Raw genomic sequence first — 18,021 nt, forward strand, 5'->3', positions numbered from 1 at the left:
TCACTCAGGCTGGATGTAGGTGGATTTATGGATGGAAAGCATGAAGAGGAGCCTTTTGTGACTCAATTTTGCATTTTGTTTGGAAAAGACTGGTGTATGAGGCAAGCTTAAGAAAGGATATGTAGATAGATATCTGTCATAAGAGGCGCCATTTCCCATTTCAGCAAGTCTCTAACCACACCTCTCTCCATATTTTAGCCTGACCAGATTTTTGTATCCACCACTAATATTAATTTTTGCCAGTTTAAAAAAAAAAAAAAAAGTCCTAAAGATTTGTCACATAATATTAGGGGGTGCATATAGGCCGAATATCAGTAACAGTCAATATTGGCCCCATTTACCAATATTGGCAAATAAGATGGAATTTACTAATGTCAATGGCTTTAAGAAAGTTATACTTTTCTTTGTTTCTCTGTAACAAACGAGGTAATAAATAATGTTCAAAATAAATAAAAAGACTTAAAAATATTGGCCTTGACTGTCAGCTAAATTTTTATTTTATATATTAACATCAACTCAGAAATGCACATTAGATGCATGCCTACATAATAAGAACAAATTATTATTTTTATTTTAAGGATCCTTTAAGTTATTGTGATGCTGATTCTGTAATCTGTGTTGGGTAGGACATTTGATATGAGGTAATATTTTTGTATCTGTATATAGTCTGCTGTAAGTTGCAGTAATTTAACAAAGCAGCTATTTATCAGAAATCAGATGCTTATGTTGCATTGCATACATTTATGGAATATGTTTCTTTTATTTTGTTGCTTACTGTTTAGTCAATTTTAAAAAGAATGCATGAGCTGAACATAACATGAAAGCTTCATCAAGTCTGAGTGCTTTAACAAGCAAACGGAAAGTAATTATCAAACCACTCTTTGTAGAAATAATTGTAGAAACATAGAACTATCTATAAATGGATGGATCCATCTATTCATCTATCCATTTTCTACTGCTATTCAAAGTCAGGATGTTGTGGTAGCAGGCTAAGCAGGGTATTACAGATGTCCTTCTTCCCAGCAATATTTTCTAGTTCTTTCTGGAAGATCCTTGGGCAGTCCCCAGGCCAGCTGAGATGTAGAATCTCTCCAGCAAGTTGGTTCTGTCCTGGGCTTTCTTCCCAGTTGGGGTGGCTGGGAAGCCTCTAAAGGAGTCGTATCCTTGGTTGTATCCTCTAAAGGGACACGGCCAAGAGATTATCAGATGTCAGAGCATAAATAAGTAATCCACACTATATCACAATAAAACAAGATTATTTTTTAAACTTCATTTGCATGATATCTTAGTAAAGACTCATACATAAATTACACATAACAAATGTTAGGGAAATCTGTTTATGTTTTGTGTGTTTGAAAGAACAAATATATTAGCTAAATATTGGTATTGGTCAAATATTGGTGTCAGTCTTAAAAATCCTGTATCAGTCAGGCTCACAGAGCAACTCACAGTAACGTGCTGTTATGATACTTTGCCCGCAACAGCAATGGAATCACAATGCAATTATTGTGTGATAATATATACCAATAGGTAATGTGGGCATTACCATTATCTTTCAACTCTGATAATGTATGAATTTAGTTAATTACTTCTGTGAGTACCTTCCCTTACTGTTTGCTATTTGCCTCTGTGAGCTTCTTCTTCACCACAGGTTGCTTAAATTGATTTAATCACCATCAGGAGAATTTTTTTCTTTTTTTGTCAGAGTGACATGGAAATTTCCAGAGTGCTTACTTGTTTTAATAGAAGCATCTACACGGTTGGCGTCAGTGTATTGAAAAAGTATTGCACGAGGAAACCATAAGACCTATTGCTGTATCGATAGTCTGTCCTGCCCCTGTTGTAAACATAATTTGGAAAACACATAACTATTGATGCTTCAGGCTGTGTTGAGATCACCAGAAACATTGCATCAAAACGCAATGGGCTGCGTTGGTGTGGGTGTGTTGCTGCTTGCTACAGGGTACCAGTGAAAAGATAAAATACAAACTAGGAAGTCCATTTTATTTGTTCATAATACACCTCGGTTTTTTTGTTTGAAACATACTTAGCATAAAGAGAAGTTTTTAGGAGCATATTTGAATTTGAATATGGGAGAGAGTCAATACTGTCAGACTTTTTTCCCACGGTTGTTTTCATTTTCTAATCTGACATCTTAAGTCAAGATGCATTCAGGAAATGGGACAGTTTTTCTACAATATCGCCTCCTTTTTCTCTCCTTTAACGTGCTCTCCCCATCTGCAGTTTTAATCTGCAAAGTGCATCTTGGCCTATTAGTGCAGTAAATCTGAGCCCTCTAACTTGAGCCAGGATGAATCTGTAGTGTACCGCATTGCTGCAGTCAGCAGCAGCATCCTCTCCAACTGCAGCTCTCTACAGGCAGCTCTGAGAGTCTGGTGCATTGCTCTACAATCTGTCACAGTCACACAGTAAAAGTATTTTCTAAATAGGTTCAATAAATGATAACCGCTACATGAAACTGCAGACAGTGCAAAAGTAGCTTATTTGTGCACACTTTTGGTAATTGGACAAAGCAAAGTATTGTAATTTCTGTTCCACTCTTTCCTTAGCATCACTTCATACATGTTGGTTTTGTGATTGAATGGGGCTTCTAATTGCTTTACATTAAAATGTGGAGGGTTAACCAATCAGTGTTGTCCTCCTGATGCGAGGCATTTCATCAAAACCAACTGTCATAGCAACTTCAGCTGTTACACAGCTGGTATGCATGAGTTCTGTACTATTATGTGTTATTATGATTGTTATTATAATTGTGTCTGGTCATTGGTCAAGATTTGATTACCTCTGTAATTGCCTGTCTTTTTATGATTTGTTGGTTGGTTGTGTGTTGAGATGTAGCAGTCATAGATCAAAATGCGGCATTACTTTATTTTTGCTTTACCTAAGTAAAGCTTTAAAGGTTAATTGTCTTACGAATGTTTTGTTCTCCTCTTAATGGACATGTATTATCCTGCACTGGTATACAGGTCAGACTTTTCGAACGGAGCATTACTTGCATTAATTTTTGTTTGTTTTTTACTGGATTGATTGTTATAGTAAGAGTTATGGACTGTGAGATGCAAACACCCCCCCCCCCCCCCCCCCCCCCCCAACAAACAACAACGACTCAGTTGTGACTCCCTCAAACTAAATTGCATGCTGAACCTTGACCTTTGTCTACATTATGCTTGATGATGGCACTTGTGCCTACATGGAAAACCCAGCTCACACTGATTAACTAGAGAGCCATTGTTCATTCCCTTCCTAAACAGTAAAACAATACAATTCCTATTTATTGTTGGATTTAATGTAAAATCCAAGCTACTTTCAAAGAGTGCTCAGAATCAGAAAAGCTGTTTGATGTAAAGGTTAGAGTGGAAAACTGAAAAAAAAGAAATTCATCTCTACACAGTGCAACATATAATAAATGAAACAAAAAGACTTTATTAATGATTTGGTCCTAAGATTGCCAAATGTAAGTCTATGATATTGTTTCAGTGGCCTTTTGCAACCTACCTTTAGCCGTATCTTTGCTTGGAAAAACAAATGTTGATGACTTGCGGCATGTTTTTATTAGCTGTCAGTCTGACTCAATCAGAAAAAAAAAAAAAATCCTACTCGAAGCAAATTGACTTTTTTTTCCCCCTGCATACAACCCACAATGTCCTTTGATCCACATCAGTGAAAGCTGATGATCCACAAGGACTTTGCTGTGCTGCCTTGTAAATCTACTGTCATGCGTTTTGCCCATCAGGGTCATGCCATCATCATCATCATCTGATAGCAGGAATGACCTATGATCCATCGTGGCATGATTGAAATGAGTGGGAAGGGAGCATTAAATGCGTCCTTGTGAACATGGGACATGTATTCACTGCCTGGGAAATTGATGGAAGGAGAAAGTCACCTTCACGTTATCATTACGATGGCTGTTACGAGCCATGAGTCACGTGAGTGCAGCCACTGGTGAAATAAGGTAACATGAGGTTCTTGGCTCACAGCTCTGTCAGGGTGACATAGATGCCAGTCTCTGCTCCTTTCTTCACTTTATTTTATCCCCTACAGAAAACTGGGTTAAAACATCAGCAGTGCTGCTCCCCTTTTTCACAGGCTATGACGTCTACGTGAAATACAATGGGGCTTTTTTTTGTTTGTTTTCCTCAAACTTGTGTTAATGACTGTTAATGGTATGTGTGTGTATATAACAACCCACCTAGCCTTTCCCCAACTCGCTTATTATAGACCTCTTTACAGCACTGGCCTGCTTCTTCAGCAGACATCTGAATTATTCATAGAATCGAGTTGCTCTAAGCGGCAAATCAACTGTGGTTTGCTGTAGAGAACACTCAAGTGTACAGTACACTGCAGTTATGGTTTATGAACTAAGAATAAGTGAGGTTAGTGTGTGCAGCTTGTTGTCTCTGCCTTAGTTTCTACTGTGGTTTACAGTAGGACAAGGAGCATTTAATTGTCCTTATGTCTGAACTGGTCATTTCCTGAATATTCCAAGCAATCTCTGTTAAGATGTCCACTTTGTATTTGTATCTGAGCTGTGGGAACTAAAGAGGTTAAATTGGGCTGGTGGTTAATTCATTCAGCTCATGTTTGCAGAATGAGGACATGGCTCCATCTAGTGGTGTAGTTATGTAGCAACTCTATGAAAAACTGGAGATCATGTCAAATGAATACACCAGCTCAACAGCTGTTTTTGTTTATGGTCATAATTCACATAATATTGTAGGTTTACTGAGTTTGCTTTAAATAAAAGAGGCATTTATTTGAGGTTCTGGTGATGTGGCATCCTGGAAGTAGGACAGATGAAGCGATTCTTGTCTGGCGAGGTGTTTACTCTTGACTATATTTTACTATCCATACACCGACCAGCTTCAGTGGTACTGATTAGATCATTCCAAGGTCATTATCTATTTGTGTGTGCTGCTGCTGCTGTGGGAGGGTTTGGTGCATCTTTGATTAATTAACCTTTTTTCGCCTGACATCTGGGATGATTATGACATGTCTCCTGGCTAAACATATTTTGGCACATGTAGGCTTAGCTTGTGTAGATTGAAGAAAACACAATTTATATAATAAATTACTAAGGGAAAAAAATAAATTGCAGAGTTGCAGTAAGGCATGGTAGTCAAGAACCACCAAATTAGCACCAAACTGTACAGTCCGTTGGATTTGTATGCCATAGTGCCCATCAGTTTCTTTTATCAATGTTGGCATGTTTTTCTGACAGTGACAGGCAACACAATAACATCAATCTGGAACTTTTGTGCATTTGAGTCACATGCAAGTTTTTTTTTTTTTCCCCTGTTCTGTTTCCTCACTGTGTTCAGACACAGATAATAAAAGACTCACATTGATGCTGAGAAACTGTCTAGACGTACATTTTTTCACATAGCTAATTGGTCAGCAATCTATAAGGGAATCAGTTAAGAATAAGACGTGATACTGGTATTACTATCACTAAAGGTGTTTTGGTATTGTAGTTCATTTTCTGGCTAGAAAACCTGAAGTTTTTGAGTTGCTTCCATTGAATTAAACACTTTATGGATATCCTAAACAGTCCAAGTGCTGACATGAATCCTTATCTCAGCCTGGCTTGATGGCAGGTAATGGTTTTACATTTCTTAAACAGCCCCTCTCTCTCCGAGTGCAGTGTTGGGTTGAATTTGTTTGGTTTTTTTGCTGTTTTTGTTTTTTCCAATTATTCTTATGTTAAAAAGCCTGTAACTAACTGATACACATGCTCTCTTTTTCAGAGGCACTGATAAGTGATAGACCCTGTGGTCCCTGTGAAAGAGCTCCACCCCCGGCAGGCTGGCCACACCCCCCTCCCTCCTGCCTCCATGTATCCTGAATCTACCACAGACTCCCCCGCTCGCCTCTCCCTCCGACAGACTGGCTCACCGGGCATGATCTACAGGTAAGCTGATGGATGTATACACAGACAGATGCAAACACAGTTTGCTACATCTAAGTTTATGTATGTTAGTAGGATATTAGAAGTGAGTAAATTAGTGGGATATTTTAAATAAATGGATTATGTGTAGGTATTAAATCAGCTTCTCACAGACAGTATAAAAGGTAGATATTGTGACATCACCCATTGGTTTGTGAAGTCCTGTTTTGAAGCCTTGAGATGAGTGTTTTCACTTTTGGGATTTTGAGGCTTTGAAATCAGATAGATATGATGACAACTTGTCAATTACAAGTCGGCCAATGAGCATATAATGGATAACCTTCCTTTCTGACGCTAAGAATGAGTAAATTTAACAAAATGGGCAGTGTTTCAGTCTGTGTGAACTAAAAAGAATTAATAAACTGCAAACAAGAGTAAGTACACAAACCTTCCCTCCTGTCACACATGCATATGCACAGTTACCAGTATGTATAGAAGTGCTTAACCTTTACCTTCCATTTACTGTTTCTTCTGTAAAATGGAAACTAATTTTGGCTTGTGCTGATGCTTTAAAGAGCAAATTGAATGAGTATTTACTGTCCCTAATTGGTGAAGTCTGAAGTGGTGCCTTAATTTGTGCTACTACTTACATACAGACACACCATAACTTACTGATTACTTGTGAGCAACAACATGGACACCATTCCTAATTTGTATGTTATTATGCACTACATAAATTCTCCAGCAAGTGGCGCCATATACTCATCCATTTGTGTCATTAAAAGGCTTTTTTTTTTTTTTTTCTCAGTCAAAATTCTGTGTGTATTTCACATTGCATTCATTATGGATTAATATGATGCAGCAGCTGTAATTTTGTACATTACAAAAACTACAGGGCAGATTTTGATCTGGCATTTTGCCTTCACCAGAAGATTTGTGGCTTGATATCAGCATAACAGTGCCTTTGAGAGTTTCACTTATACTAGCTCACATCCACAGTTTCACAACTATTAATCTAAGTCACTGTATGAGTATTGCTTTTGACTAAACTAATGACATCATGAGCATCATGAGACTGCTGCTTAATTTGTGATGCTAGATGTAAAGCAATGCCACCAAAAAATATAAGGTTGCACTGATGAAATATTGATAGCAAGTTATCTAATTTTATTTACTATCCTCTTTACTTTTCATCAATCTTTGGTTCTTGTTTAGCTCAGCATGAACTTGGTTCCATATATTCTACTACTGTAGTTAAACTGAAAGCAGCCGTGTTTGGTAAAAAGTATACTCTGCTGTAAACTAAGCTTACATGTCTTTCAGCATTACTTTTCAAGTCATGTAAGCGAAGCAGTCCATATAAAACAAAGCAGGAATGGGTAATGAATGCTTTCATATATCTCCCAATAAACAATGATTCAAAACAGTTTTAGGTGAAGGGTTACTGTATAACTACTACTTTGCTTGGATGAGTGATTTGTAATATGTACTCAACTTCTATTTCAGTCTTTTTGTAAAACTACAGTGTACTTAAGTGTTTTTCCCCTCATGCTTGTTGGCATACAGTTTATTTCAAGATATGTTTTTTCAATTATGGATTTAAAAGTAAACAAAATAAAGTTGCATGTGTGTATTGTAATAGTATGAATTTGTTATGATTGTTTCTCTGTTTTGTCCTCAAACACGCAAAAATAACCGCACCTTTCATGAAGCTCATTAATTTGAGTTTTATGTATTGTCTGCATACCAATCTTCATTTGTATGCAGACACCATATGGACTAAACAAGGCACTGTGAAAGCTATTTTAACACAGTTTGTCTGTCACTTACAATGCAGTGTTTTCTTTTTCTCCCACGTGATTCTTCCTTATTTTGTTCCCTCTTTGGCTAACACTCCACATCCTTCATCATCATCATCTTAGTGTCTGTGTCAAACTCTTTGCTACTACTAACTTCTTTCCTTTCCTGCTTTTGTTAACGAAAGCTTTCCTTTTCCCTCCTTTCTCTTGATATCTTCAGCGCTCGTTATGGGAGCCCCAAACGACAGCTGCAGTTCTACAGGTACCTCTCTGTCTCTAGATTATTTTTCTTGTGTGTGCTTTAAATGTTTTTTTTATATATATTTTTTAGTTTACTATAATAATAACCTTGCTGCAGAGACTTGCTGTTCTGACATTTAAAACCATGCATCCATCCTCTGCAGCATAGATAACACTTATCATCTACTGTTTAGCTGGCAGTGCATTATCCAGCTTAAACCTGATAGGGGTGATGATGGATTTTGTTGCAAGGTTGCTCATAAAACCTTTGAATCAACAATAACTGTCTGAGTTTGAATCTTTTCTTTCCCCCTGCAGTCACACCCCCTGTCTTACTTCTCAAGCTTCAACATACAATTAAGAAGTTTGTTTTATTGCTTTTTTTAGACTTTCTGCACAACATTGGAACATTTTCCATGCATCCTCTTCAAACTCTTTTGAGAATTGAACCTGATGTATCTTGCACTAAAACCCAATCACTTTTATCAATGCTGTAGATGCAGAGATACTGGTATTTGGTACTCACTGTCAGTAGTAAGGTTTTAGATGGTCAGTCTTTAGGTGGCTTTAGAGTAGGATCATATTTTATGGTCTCATATCAGGCTGTATTCTGCTGATCCAGTTACAAAAACCCCTGACTATGTGGATGTGCTTGTAATGAGCTCACTATCGGATTTTTATCTTGGCGCCTTCCACATTTCTGTCCTTTTAAAGCGCAAACGGTCCCGCTAGCTGCTCCCCTGGCCTATGTGAAGGGGATCGATTAAGTCCCCCATCTTCATTTGTCGATCACTCTGACAGCCAAACGGCCTGATGCTGGGAAGGGAAGTTTCATTCTTTTCCGTAATCTCAACATTGTGTTGGGGCTTCTGTAGTCATGTTTTAATTTCCACTACATACAGTTGCTGGTCAATATAGCTGATAAAGACTTCCTTCTATGCATTGGTGTATGACTGCTCTATTTTAATGTGTAAACATTTGCTTTTGTTTACAAGCACGAGCTCTACATTGTACATACTGTTTTATATCTACTGTATAACTCAGCCAGTCCTAAGCTGGACTTTATGATTATATACTAAACATGACTTTAAGTAAAGCAGCGAAACTAAATAAAAGAAAAAAACGAAAAAAAGACCTGCATTGTGTGAAACAATTTGACAGTTTGTAGGTGACTGAGTCCTTCCCTGAATGTAAAGATGGTTGATTGCTTTTGCCTCTTGTATGTAGATCATTAAATAGCAAATGTTTGATTTATGGATGCACTACAGATGTTGCAAGTATGTGTGCTATTGAGCCATAACATATATCCCCTACTATGTGTAATGGTCATAAACCTAGAAAACAGTCTGTTGATATATGTGCGTATATATATATATATATATATATATATATATAGTGTGTGTGTGTGTGTGTTTTTGTTTGTTTTTTCTCATGTTTAAAGAAACCTAACACACTTACATATATTTTCTGCTGATAGATGAATAAAATGTTACGCAGTACTGTCTCTGTTGTAGTGAAAAAGATCATCTGTTCCTCACTTGTAGTACTTATAGTTGTGATTGTATGAAAACTTTTATTGGCAGATCTGCCGCCAAGCTCCCATAGTCGTCGTCTTCAGTGACATCACTTAATCTTCCATCTTTCAAACCATTATACCAGAATAGCTTAACAGCTAGGCAGATGGGTTTCAGAGGGATGATGTGTGACAGTTGCATGTATAGAAGTTTCAGTATAGAAAGTATTCATCCAGAGGCATTTGCATATTTTTCAGCTTATATTTAATTTTGCCATAAATATTATGTTATTGCATTATAGATATATTTCATGCAGACAAATACTATGTGTTTTTCCTCCCCTCTGTGCCATGTAAGCAAATACAAAGCAGCTTCTCTTATTTAGTTCTGTGTGCGTGCCGTCATTATTGTGTGGCGCCCTCTAATTTTGCCTTTGACCTCAACACAAGGCTACTGAGACGTAGAGAGATGCTACAAGGGTCCTTAACTGGTGTGGTTTTCATAAAGCCTTTGTTAGAGAGTACTTGAACATGCCTGGTGGTTTGTTCTCTTCTGTGCATACACATACAGTCTGTGTTTGCTTGACACTTTGTGTTTGTGTGTGTTTATGTTTGGTGTGCGCACAACACTCAGCCACTCATTACTGTCCAGCTCTTAGTATTCTTTCCTGTGGAACAACAATCAGAGGCTTTTAGCGCAAAAGCTTTGGTGAATAATTCAGGGCTGATATTATTTGCTGTGGTGAGCAGAAACAAGACGGGCCACTAAACGGCATAAATGGATTTCTTCCATGAGATCTCACAGGGAGGGGAGGAGGAGAGGTGTTGGTTGCAGTGATAGACGATGATCCAAATGGTGAGGGGAGGGATGCACTCGCTTATTCACTAATTGGTTTAGACGTTTCCTAGTAAGACACTCCCAGTTTGGGTGGACCTGGTCCATCGCTGTCCGCAGTGTGTGTTTATAAGAGCAGTCTGGCACTCCAGTAACTTCGCTCATGAGCCGACCTCCAAGAAATCAGGTGAGTTTGAAGAAAGATTTACACTCATGACCACATCAGGAGTGTGCTTGTTTGCGTGTATGTTCTCTCTGTGAGGGTTTGGTGGACTGAAGAGAGTGTGTGGGTGTGTGGATGCATGCTGCCTAGCCTGAAGTATCCTCCTATATTTATGTCTTCTGTCTTTGTGCAAGTAAACCAGTTATTGGGGGAAGTTAGATTTGTAATTATTAGAGCTTGCGACATCATAATGGTGTCAACATTTGTTTTGTTTTTGTTTGTTTTTTTTAAATCTATATCAAAATCTCAGTTATTAGTGGTTTTATTGAGTTTGTTTTTGTGAGTAGATGGTGTGAGATTATACTTTTAAGCGATAGTTTATCGCTTAAAAGTTAAATTTTAGAATGAGGTTTGGTTCTTTGTGAGATGCGAGGAAACTGCTCTTCAAATGTATTTGTCAGTAAAATATGATTTCATTGGTAGTAACAAAGAAAGTACTATGAATTAGACAGGATACAATTCTTAATGATACAGAAAAGATCAGTTGCAGAGTTGCATGTTTCTTTTAATATTTATTTAAACTGTCTTATTAAATGTAATTTAAGGGACATTTAATGGCTATACTTGAAAGGTATATTCAGCATATATTTAGAGCTTATTTTTCAGCTGTTTTTCAGCACCGATTTATTTACCACTTGTCTGTTTAGAGTATATTGTATTGTATAGAGTATGTTGTTTCCTGGTTTGAGACTTTTGTAGCAGTAATGTATTCGTATAAGATTTCAGTCTGACAATGTGATACATGGCTTTTACTGAGAAAAAGGCTTTGTGGGCATTGCTGACTTGCATTTGGCATTAAATTGCATTTTTGTTGTGATAGTGGATTTGATGCAGTGCTGCCCTCTGTTGATTGAATTTGTTGATTCCAGCACAATATTTTTTTTATTTTTAGAGCTGGAAAATGGATCATTTGAATAAGATACAAGTTGACCAGTGTGTTGAGATGAAGAAGAGGAGGCAGGAAGATATATATTGTCAAGGGGAGCATAGTTGTCTTAAATTAAACTTAGTCATCTGTGGCCTGTACAGTTCAGTTGGTTTAAGTTTTTAAGGTTCTTCATATACATTTTATTCAGTCCAAATTTGCTGTGTGTACCTATTTGTGGGTTATACGCTTAACTTTATTGTCGGCTACTCCGAAATCTTGTCTCTTCTTAATAGTCTCTTCAAAATGAGTAGTGAAAGCAGGAATGCGCCCCCTCCTGTTGCTTTGTGCATGTTTGAATGCGTCCTCTTTGCAGATAGCATGTGCCCTCTTGTGTCCTGCTCCTTAATCACCAGCAAGTCACCTGAATGCTCCCTATCAGTGTAACCCTGCCATTGTAAACCTGTCAGGGGAGGGTGGTGCTGGCTGTGTTGTGCGACTCTGATTACAGGATGCATGGCCGTGTGCTGCCCCAAGCAGGAGTTCTGTTTTTTTATGGGAGCAGGTGCTATTTAAGGAGGTGGCTGTCCCCTTTCGGCCCTTACCAGCTTCGTCCGTGTCACTACTTTATTCTTCACTGCACGAGTTGCCTCAGCATTAGGAGGAGGAGGAGAAGGAGGGAGGGGTGGCATGTTTGCGGGAGGGTATGCCGGGGGCCCCCGGGGGCCTCCTGGCAAACGCAAGTCCAGTTACTGTCCTCCTGAAAACCTGCAGATCTCTAAACCGCCAGCGGCAGGCAGCGGTGTTCGGAAGAGCAGCAGCAGCGGCAGCGGAAAGATGCTGTCTATGTCGTACAGCGAGAGCATCCGGAGCGGGATCAACCGCTACCACTCGGACCAGGGGCTGAATCAGCCACCGGCCAGGCCCACTGACCAGGCTGAGCTGCAGAGACTCCGGGAACAAAGGGTCGCCGCTCAGATTAAGAACATGGAAGACTTCCTGAAGATGAATGGCCTTGCCCTGGAGGAGTGTGTGTCCTATCAGACAGGCATGAAGTACAGGTAAGAGAGAAGCAGAGCTTGAGAGGGACTGAGATACTCAACAGACTGGGACAGTGGTGGGTGCTGAGAAGCTGCAGGTAAGAGCAGTCGGAGTAGACAGAGACTAGATTGCAGAACAGGTGTGTGTGTGTGTGTGTGTGTGTGTGTGTGTGTGTGAACTCATAGGTGGTTTTGCTACTGTTGCAGTTCTTTAACTAGACAAATGGCACCAGAAACACGTATAAAGTGTTGATCTCCCTCTTTGTTATTATCACCGCAATGTTGTTCTGTACTCTGGTCAGGCTGCATTCATATAAAGGTACTGGGGCTCAGGTTTTATTTTAATCATCTAGGTCGGTGGCATATTTGCCCAACTACATGGGAAGGACAGACTGCTCCGTAAGGAGTTACCTGGCCCCTTAAAATCTCGCTCAGACTTTCTTTTCTTTTCCCCTTGATCACATAAATAGTTTGTTGCCTTATTCTGCTAATCCTTCCTGTTCACTATACAGAGAACTCTGCCTCACAAGACAAACATAAATAAATAAATGTGTTCAAAGTTACTTGGGGTTACCGAAACTGCCCTTTTAATATTTGATTTGATATTATGTATTTTTCTGGCTTAGGTAATATGTATTAAATTGCAGGTTTAAATGTTCTTCTTGTCTGAGTCATATTGTTTTTTTGAGCCTGTTTCAGTGTTAAGTAATGGCTGTCCTCTTGGTCTGTGAACACCTATGCCTAAATTTGATGATTTTTACATTCCAACTCACTAACCTAAACAAACAAAACCTACTGTGTTATATGAAAAATACATCCTATCTCACAAAAGCTTTGAATATTTTATAGTATTGTGCAAAATATTGTCAAATTATCATCAGTACTGTTTGCAGGCATTGTTACAAATATTGATGTTTGCCAGTGTCAGTATACAGAGCTTTCATTCAAAAGTAGAAGGTCAAGAATTAAATTTTTAACAATATATTTAGTTTATTTTATATTTTTAAAGCGTGCCCTTACTGATTGAAGCGCTTCTAAACGATATGACATGTAACAGGAAGGCAGAGAAAGAAATGCAGTTTGAACCTTTCACTCCTTTTGTTCGTGCCATCTGCCGAGTGACAGAAAACAATTTTATGGACTGTTGGACTGACAGCAGCCGGCTTAGCGGCTGTTGTGTTGGCTACTATGGCCTGTTAAGCTGATGATGATATTGTCACGGACATGGATCGGTTTCATCACACTCAGGCATGGCTGCTGTTGTTTTTGACTCTGACCAGTGACTATGGTTGGTTGCTGTTACCATGTCTGGGGTGACCAGGTTTTACTGTCGTCTTCAGGTAGGTTTGTATGTCGCCATATCTGGCATGTTACCTTGCCTGTAGTTACCTCCCTGTTGTGTAAAACTCAGTCACTGACCCATGACGGGCTTGGCTACAGCTTTGTGAGGGTACATGTAGAAAGGGAGTTTAGTCATGCAAAAAAGCATATGTGGTTCTTTACATATCAGCCTTAAGGGGCTTCAGTACTGATCATAAGTTTTGACAATGTGAGTTGTTTTTTTTTTTTGATTGTTTTCTTTGGGTGTAGTCTAGTAGTCTTGTAATAAATCTAAGTGTGATTTATTTTCTTGTGGTGTTATATTGAACTGTTCATGCTGGTTAAACAAGATCTCTGCGGACAGAGGAAATCCTGTCAGAATACTGTGTTTCTTGTACTGTGATCTCCCGCAATTCCTGTAATTAGGGCCGTAATTGGGTCAGCAAGTACACACAACCTCTGACTCAAACTCATTATTATTTCAGGTGTGTGGTCAGGAAGGCGGGCCATCATTGCTACTGCATCACAGTTAACTGTTCTTACGCTTAACTTTGTGACTTCTGTTCACTGTTCACACGGACCTCCTTCATACGGTTGAATGTTAATAAGGGAGTAATTGTTGTTCAGTACTAGAAAAATATGGGATTATTTTTTTCCAGCTCTAAATTAATTTAATTAATTCCTGTGGTCTTGATGAATAGTCTTTCTACTACTGCTCAAATATCCATGGTTGCAGTGATGAACCACGCTTCATCTTGATTATGGTTATTTTCTTAAAGTTGTAAATATTGTGCATTCCAGGCTAAAGAAAAGGGATACTCTATTTCCATTTTGTTGCCCTTGAAACAAAATACTACCACTCAGCAGGCCCATTTGGACACGGGAAAACTTTCCCTAGTGTTCATGTCCTCGGACTAAGAGAGCCAGCCGGTGGGTAAAGGAGCCAACTTGAGTTCAGTGAGACGAGACAGGAAGCCTGTGTCTACTGAGCTATATGGAGGTTCAGTGAATGAGTATAGATTTCTGGAGTGACTTAACACTAATGGACATGGTAATGACATCCACTGAGGGTTCATACATGGAGAGCTGTGTTAGATTCTAGCTGTTTCTTGATGTACAGTAAGCCTTAATGCTTTGATGTGCAGAAGCCTTTTTTGGTTTAACCTTTTTCGTATGAATTACAAACGTTTGATCAAGTTTGTTGGATAAAAACTGTTATATTTTAGTTGCATTTATGTTGCATTAAACTATTTCTGACCACTAGAGGGCAGAATGACATAAAAGCTAACAGTCTGTGGCTAAAACATGTAAAGTCATGACCATACAAAAAGTAGGTATACGTAATACTGTAGTAGACCGTTCCCTCTGTATAAATTCAGAAAACGTAGTCTTCCTTAGCTGCATGTTTATCTCTACTTTCTAGAATGTAGAATCTAAAATATAGCCAGTTATAATGATATCAAATTCAGTTTGTGCTGTAAAATGCCTGAAAAATGACAAAAATAACTGATTAATGATCACTTATTCTATTGATAGATGCGTTAGTAAGCCAACCATTTCAGAGTAATGCAGTACAATTCTAAAATCAAGGAAAAAGCAAAAATTATACATGCATATTTTTATATAAAATCTCAAAAGTTATAAAACACATACTGTCAGTAAGCGTTAGAATGTAACTTGAAATTTTTGGTGGTGCTTCGGTGATGACTAGATTAACTGATTAGTTTATAAATAATTATTAGGCAACTCTTTTAAAACATGTTTTTTGAGGGGAAAAAAAGTTTTTTCGTTCAGCTTTTGGGATGCGAAGATTTGATGGTTTTCTTTGTTACACGTGACAGTCAACTGAATATCTCTGTGTGACAAAACAAGCTTTGAGGAAAAGAATTTCCCTTGGCTGTGGGAAATTTTCTTTGCGTTTTATACACAAGTTGATGGAGAAATCAAAAAGCAGATCTTGTTATAGTCGCTGCAGTCAGCCCTTTTAGGTGTTTTGTTAATAATGGCAGATCCCCACTAGGTGGTGGAGATGTCCCACTTTTGTAGCCAAGTTAGAACAGTAGCACAGATGCCTCCCATTGCAGTCACTGAGCACAGTGAGAGCATCACTCTTTGCACTCCTACACTGCTGAACATTATGTCCAGCTAATGTTAGGATTTTTTTTTTTTTAAAGCATAGCCTGGTATTAAAACCAGAACAGCAGATAACTAAAGCAATTTAAAAAGGCAGCCTGTGATAAGGTAGCTGTGTGGAGAATTGTTCTTTATTTTAATTTCTTTTCTTTTGCCTCATAGCATTATAAAACATTTCTTTTTGATATCCAAACATAAGTCTTGTTCTTACCCACACACACTCTTGTCAGTCTCTCTCTCACTTATTTTCCTCTCACGTGCATACCCAAACCTTTGGGTGATGAAAAGACAAATTTGCACAGAGGCAGTATAAACTCTTATTTTTGTTCTCAATTTCAGAGCATTGCAGCATGTGTGTCAGCCTGGGCATCTGTGACGTTTTTCTTCAGGCAATCCCCTACTAAAGTGCTAAATTTAGCAACAGGCTCGTATCCACAGCTGCAGCTGGATACAGATGAGCGGGCTGCAAATTAACCTGTTCATCAGCTATTTTACCTCAGGCATGCTGCTTCACAGACCCGAGTCTTTGATCAGGGCTGTGGTCGTGTTATAGTTGCTAGAGTAGGAGATGATGTATGGAGTGATATGGATTTGGTTTCCAGTAGTGACCTCTCTAGTTCCTCTTTGAGCTATCCCTACTAGCCTAGTCTGACAGCTTGTCCAAATGTTCTAGTCAGAGATATAGCGTGGGTACGAGGTGAGAATGCCAGGGATTACACAATTCTTTTTTGCTTTGATTTGTGTTGTATTTTCATTTATTAGTCATTTATAGCAGCTCAACTCGGGTAAAGACCATGACTTACATGTTAGTACATGGTGGTTGTTAGATGTTTGAATTTTCTATCTATTTTAAATTCTTCCTTTAACAATACCATATTGTAACACAATCGGATCATCATATGGATTTACACTATTGCAGTCAGCTATGAAAAGCTCTATCAGTATAGACATAACTGAGCTTACCACCAGTTATTCATGGACTTTATGTTGTAATATTAAGCTGAATAAATCACATAAGACACTTGCCTCTATCAGTAAAGGGTGCAGCTGTGACCCAGGATATAGACTGTGACCAGTAATTTAAAAGTCGGTAGGTTGATCCCCAGGTGCTCAGTCTGAATGTCAAGGTGTCCTCAGAATACTGAAGTTCAAAATTTGCCCCCCGTGTGTCACTGGTTTATGAGTGTGTTGTGTGATCAAAAAGCCCTGTATGAATATGGCCTGTTGTGTAAAGCACTGCACAATAGCACTTTATAAATGCTCTCAGATTACCGATTATAAGTTGTGTTGGTTTAAACTTTGATGTTTGATGTATGTCAAGAGCAGCTTTAAAGTGAGCACATAGCCGTGTCACACGTGCGGTCAGTGCTGCTTTTACATGACACGTTACATCCGGAGAACAGAGTATTGGGAAATGCAGCTCCTTCAGTCTCTGTAGTTACAAATTAGCACCATTTGTTGGAATAGGTTTTGAATTGTTGTTATGAGCAGTTTAAATGGTAGGAGCAGCTTGATATTCTTCATCATACTGTACTGGAAGCATTCTAAATGTGCTGTTTTTTTTAATGTTAACTGATCATGCTTTTCATCTCTGTTCACATTATTCTTCCTCAGCTGTTTTCATTGCTTTGTGCCATAACTGTGTCTCAAAAAGTGTGTGTCTGCATTTATGTTAAAGCTCCCAGAGATTAGTAAATACCCAGAAGACAAGAGACAGGAAATCCTCTTCACTGTCATGCTTTTAGACACTTTAGGATCATGCTGTTGTCATTTTGCATCCTTTAAAAGTTGTTACTTAACAATATTCAGCACATATTTCCTGAACTGTTGGATTTTTTTATATAAATAAAATGTGAAAATCTGTTGTTGCTTTTTTCCTCTTTAAATTTCTCTTAGTGCCATGACTATTTCATCCCTGTTCTTTGAATCTCTAACTGCACTTCATGATAGGCTGCATCAGAGTAAAATTTCCTTTTGTGATTTGTGGTTCTGTGTCTCTTATGATGCTTCATGTCAATTACAGCAGGTCCATAGGCAGCTGGAAATATCATGGATGACTTTATTTATATGTGCCTCTGTGGTTAGGGAATACTTAGCCAAAAAATGCTTCTCATTCACAAGTCAAAGGCTACCCTATCCTGGTGA

General features: G+C 38.4%; 1 protein-coding gene across 2 annotated transcripts in view; it reads left to right on the forward strand.

The window, feature by feature from the left end:
* Window positions 1-18,021, forward strand: part of kcnab2a (potassium voltage-gated channel subfamily A regulatory beta subunit 2a) — a 103,272-nt gene that overhangs the window by 38,993 nt on the left and 46,258 nt on the right. Inside the window, exons 2-3 of one of the 2 annotated variants that reach the window (XM_030728733.1) lie at window positions 5,769-5,932; window positions 7,928-7,969. In XM_030728733.1, coding sequence (XP_030584593.1) covers window positions 5,856-5,932; window positions 7,928-7,969 — 119 coding nt within the window. In that variant the 5' untranslated portion in view covers window positions 5,769-5,855. The remainder of the gene's footprint in view (window positions 1-5,768; window positions 5,933-7,927; window positions 7,970-18,021) is intronic. The other variant, XM_030728734.1, reaches the window with a different exon arrangement.

The sequence above is a fragment of the Archocentrus centrarchus genome, chromosome 5 (genome assembly GCF_007364275.1).
Source record: "Archocentrus centrarchus isolate MPI-CPG fArcCen1 chromosome 5, fArcCen1, whole genome shotgun sequence".
Lineage (NCBI taxonomy): Eukaryota > Metazoa > Chordata > Actinopteri > Cichliformes > Cichlidae > Archocentrus > Archocentrus centrarchus.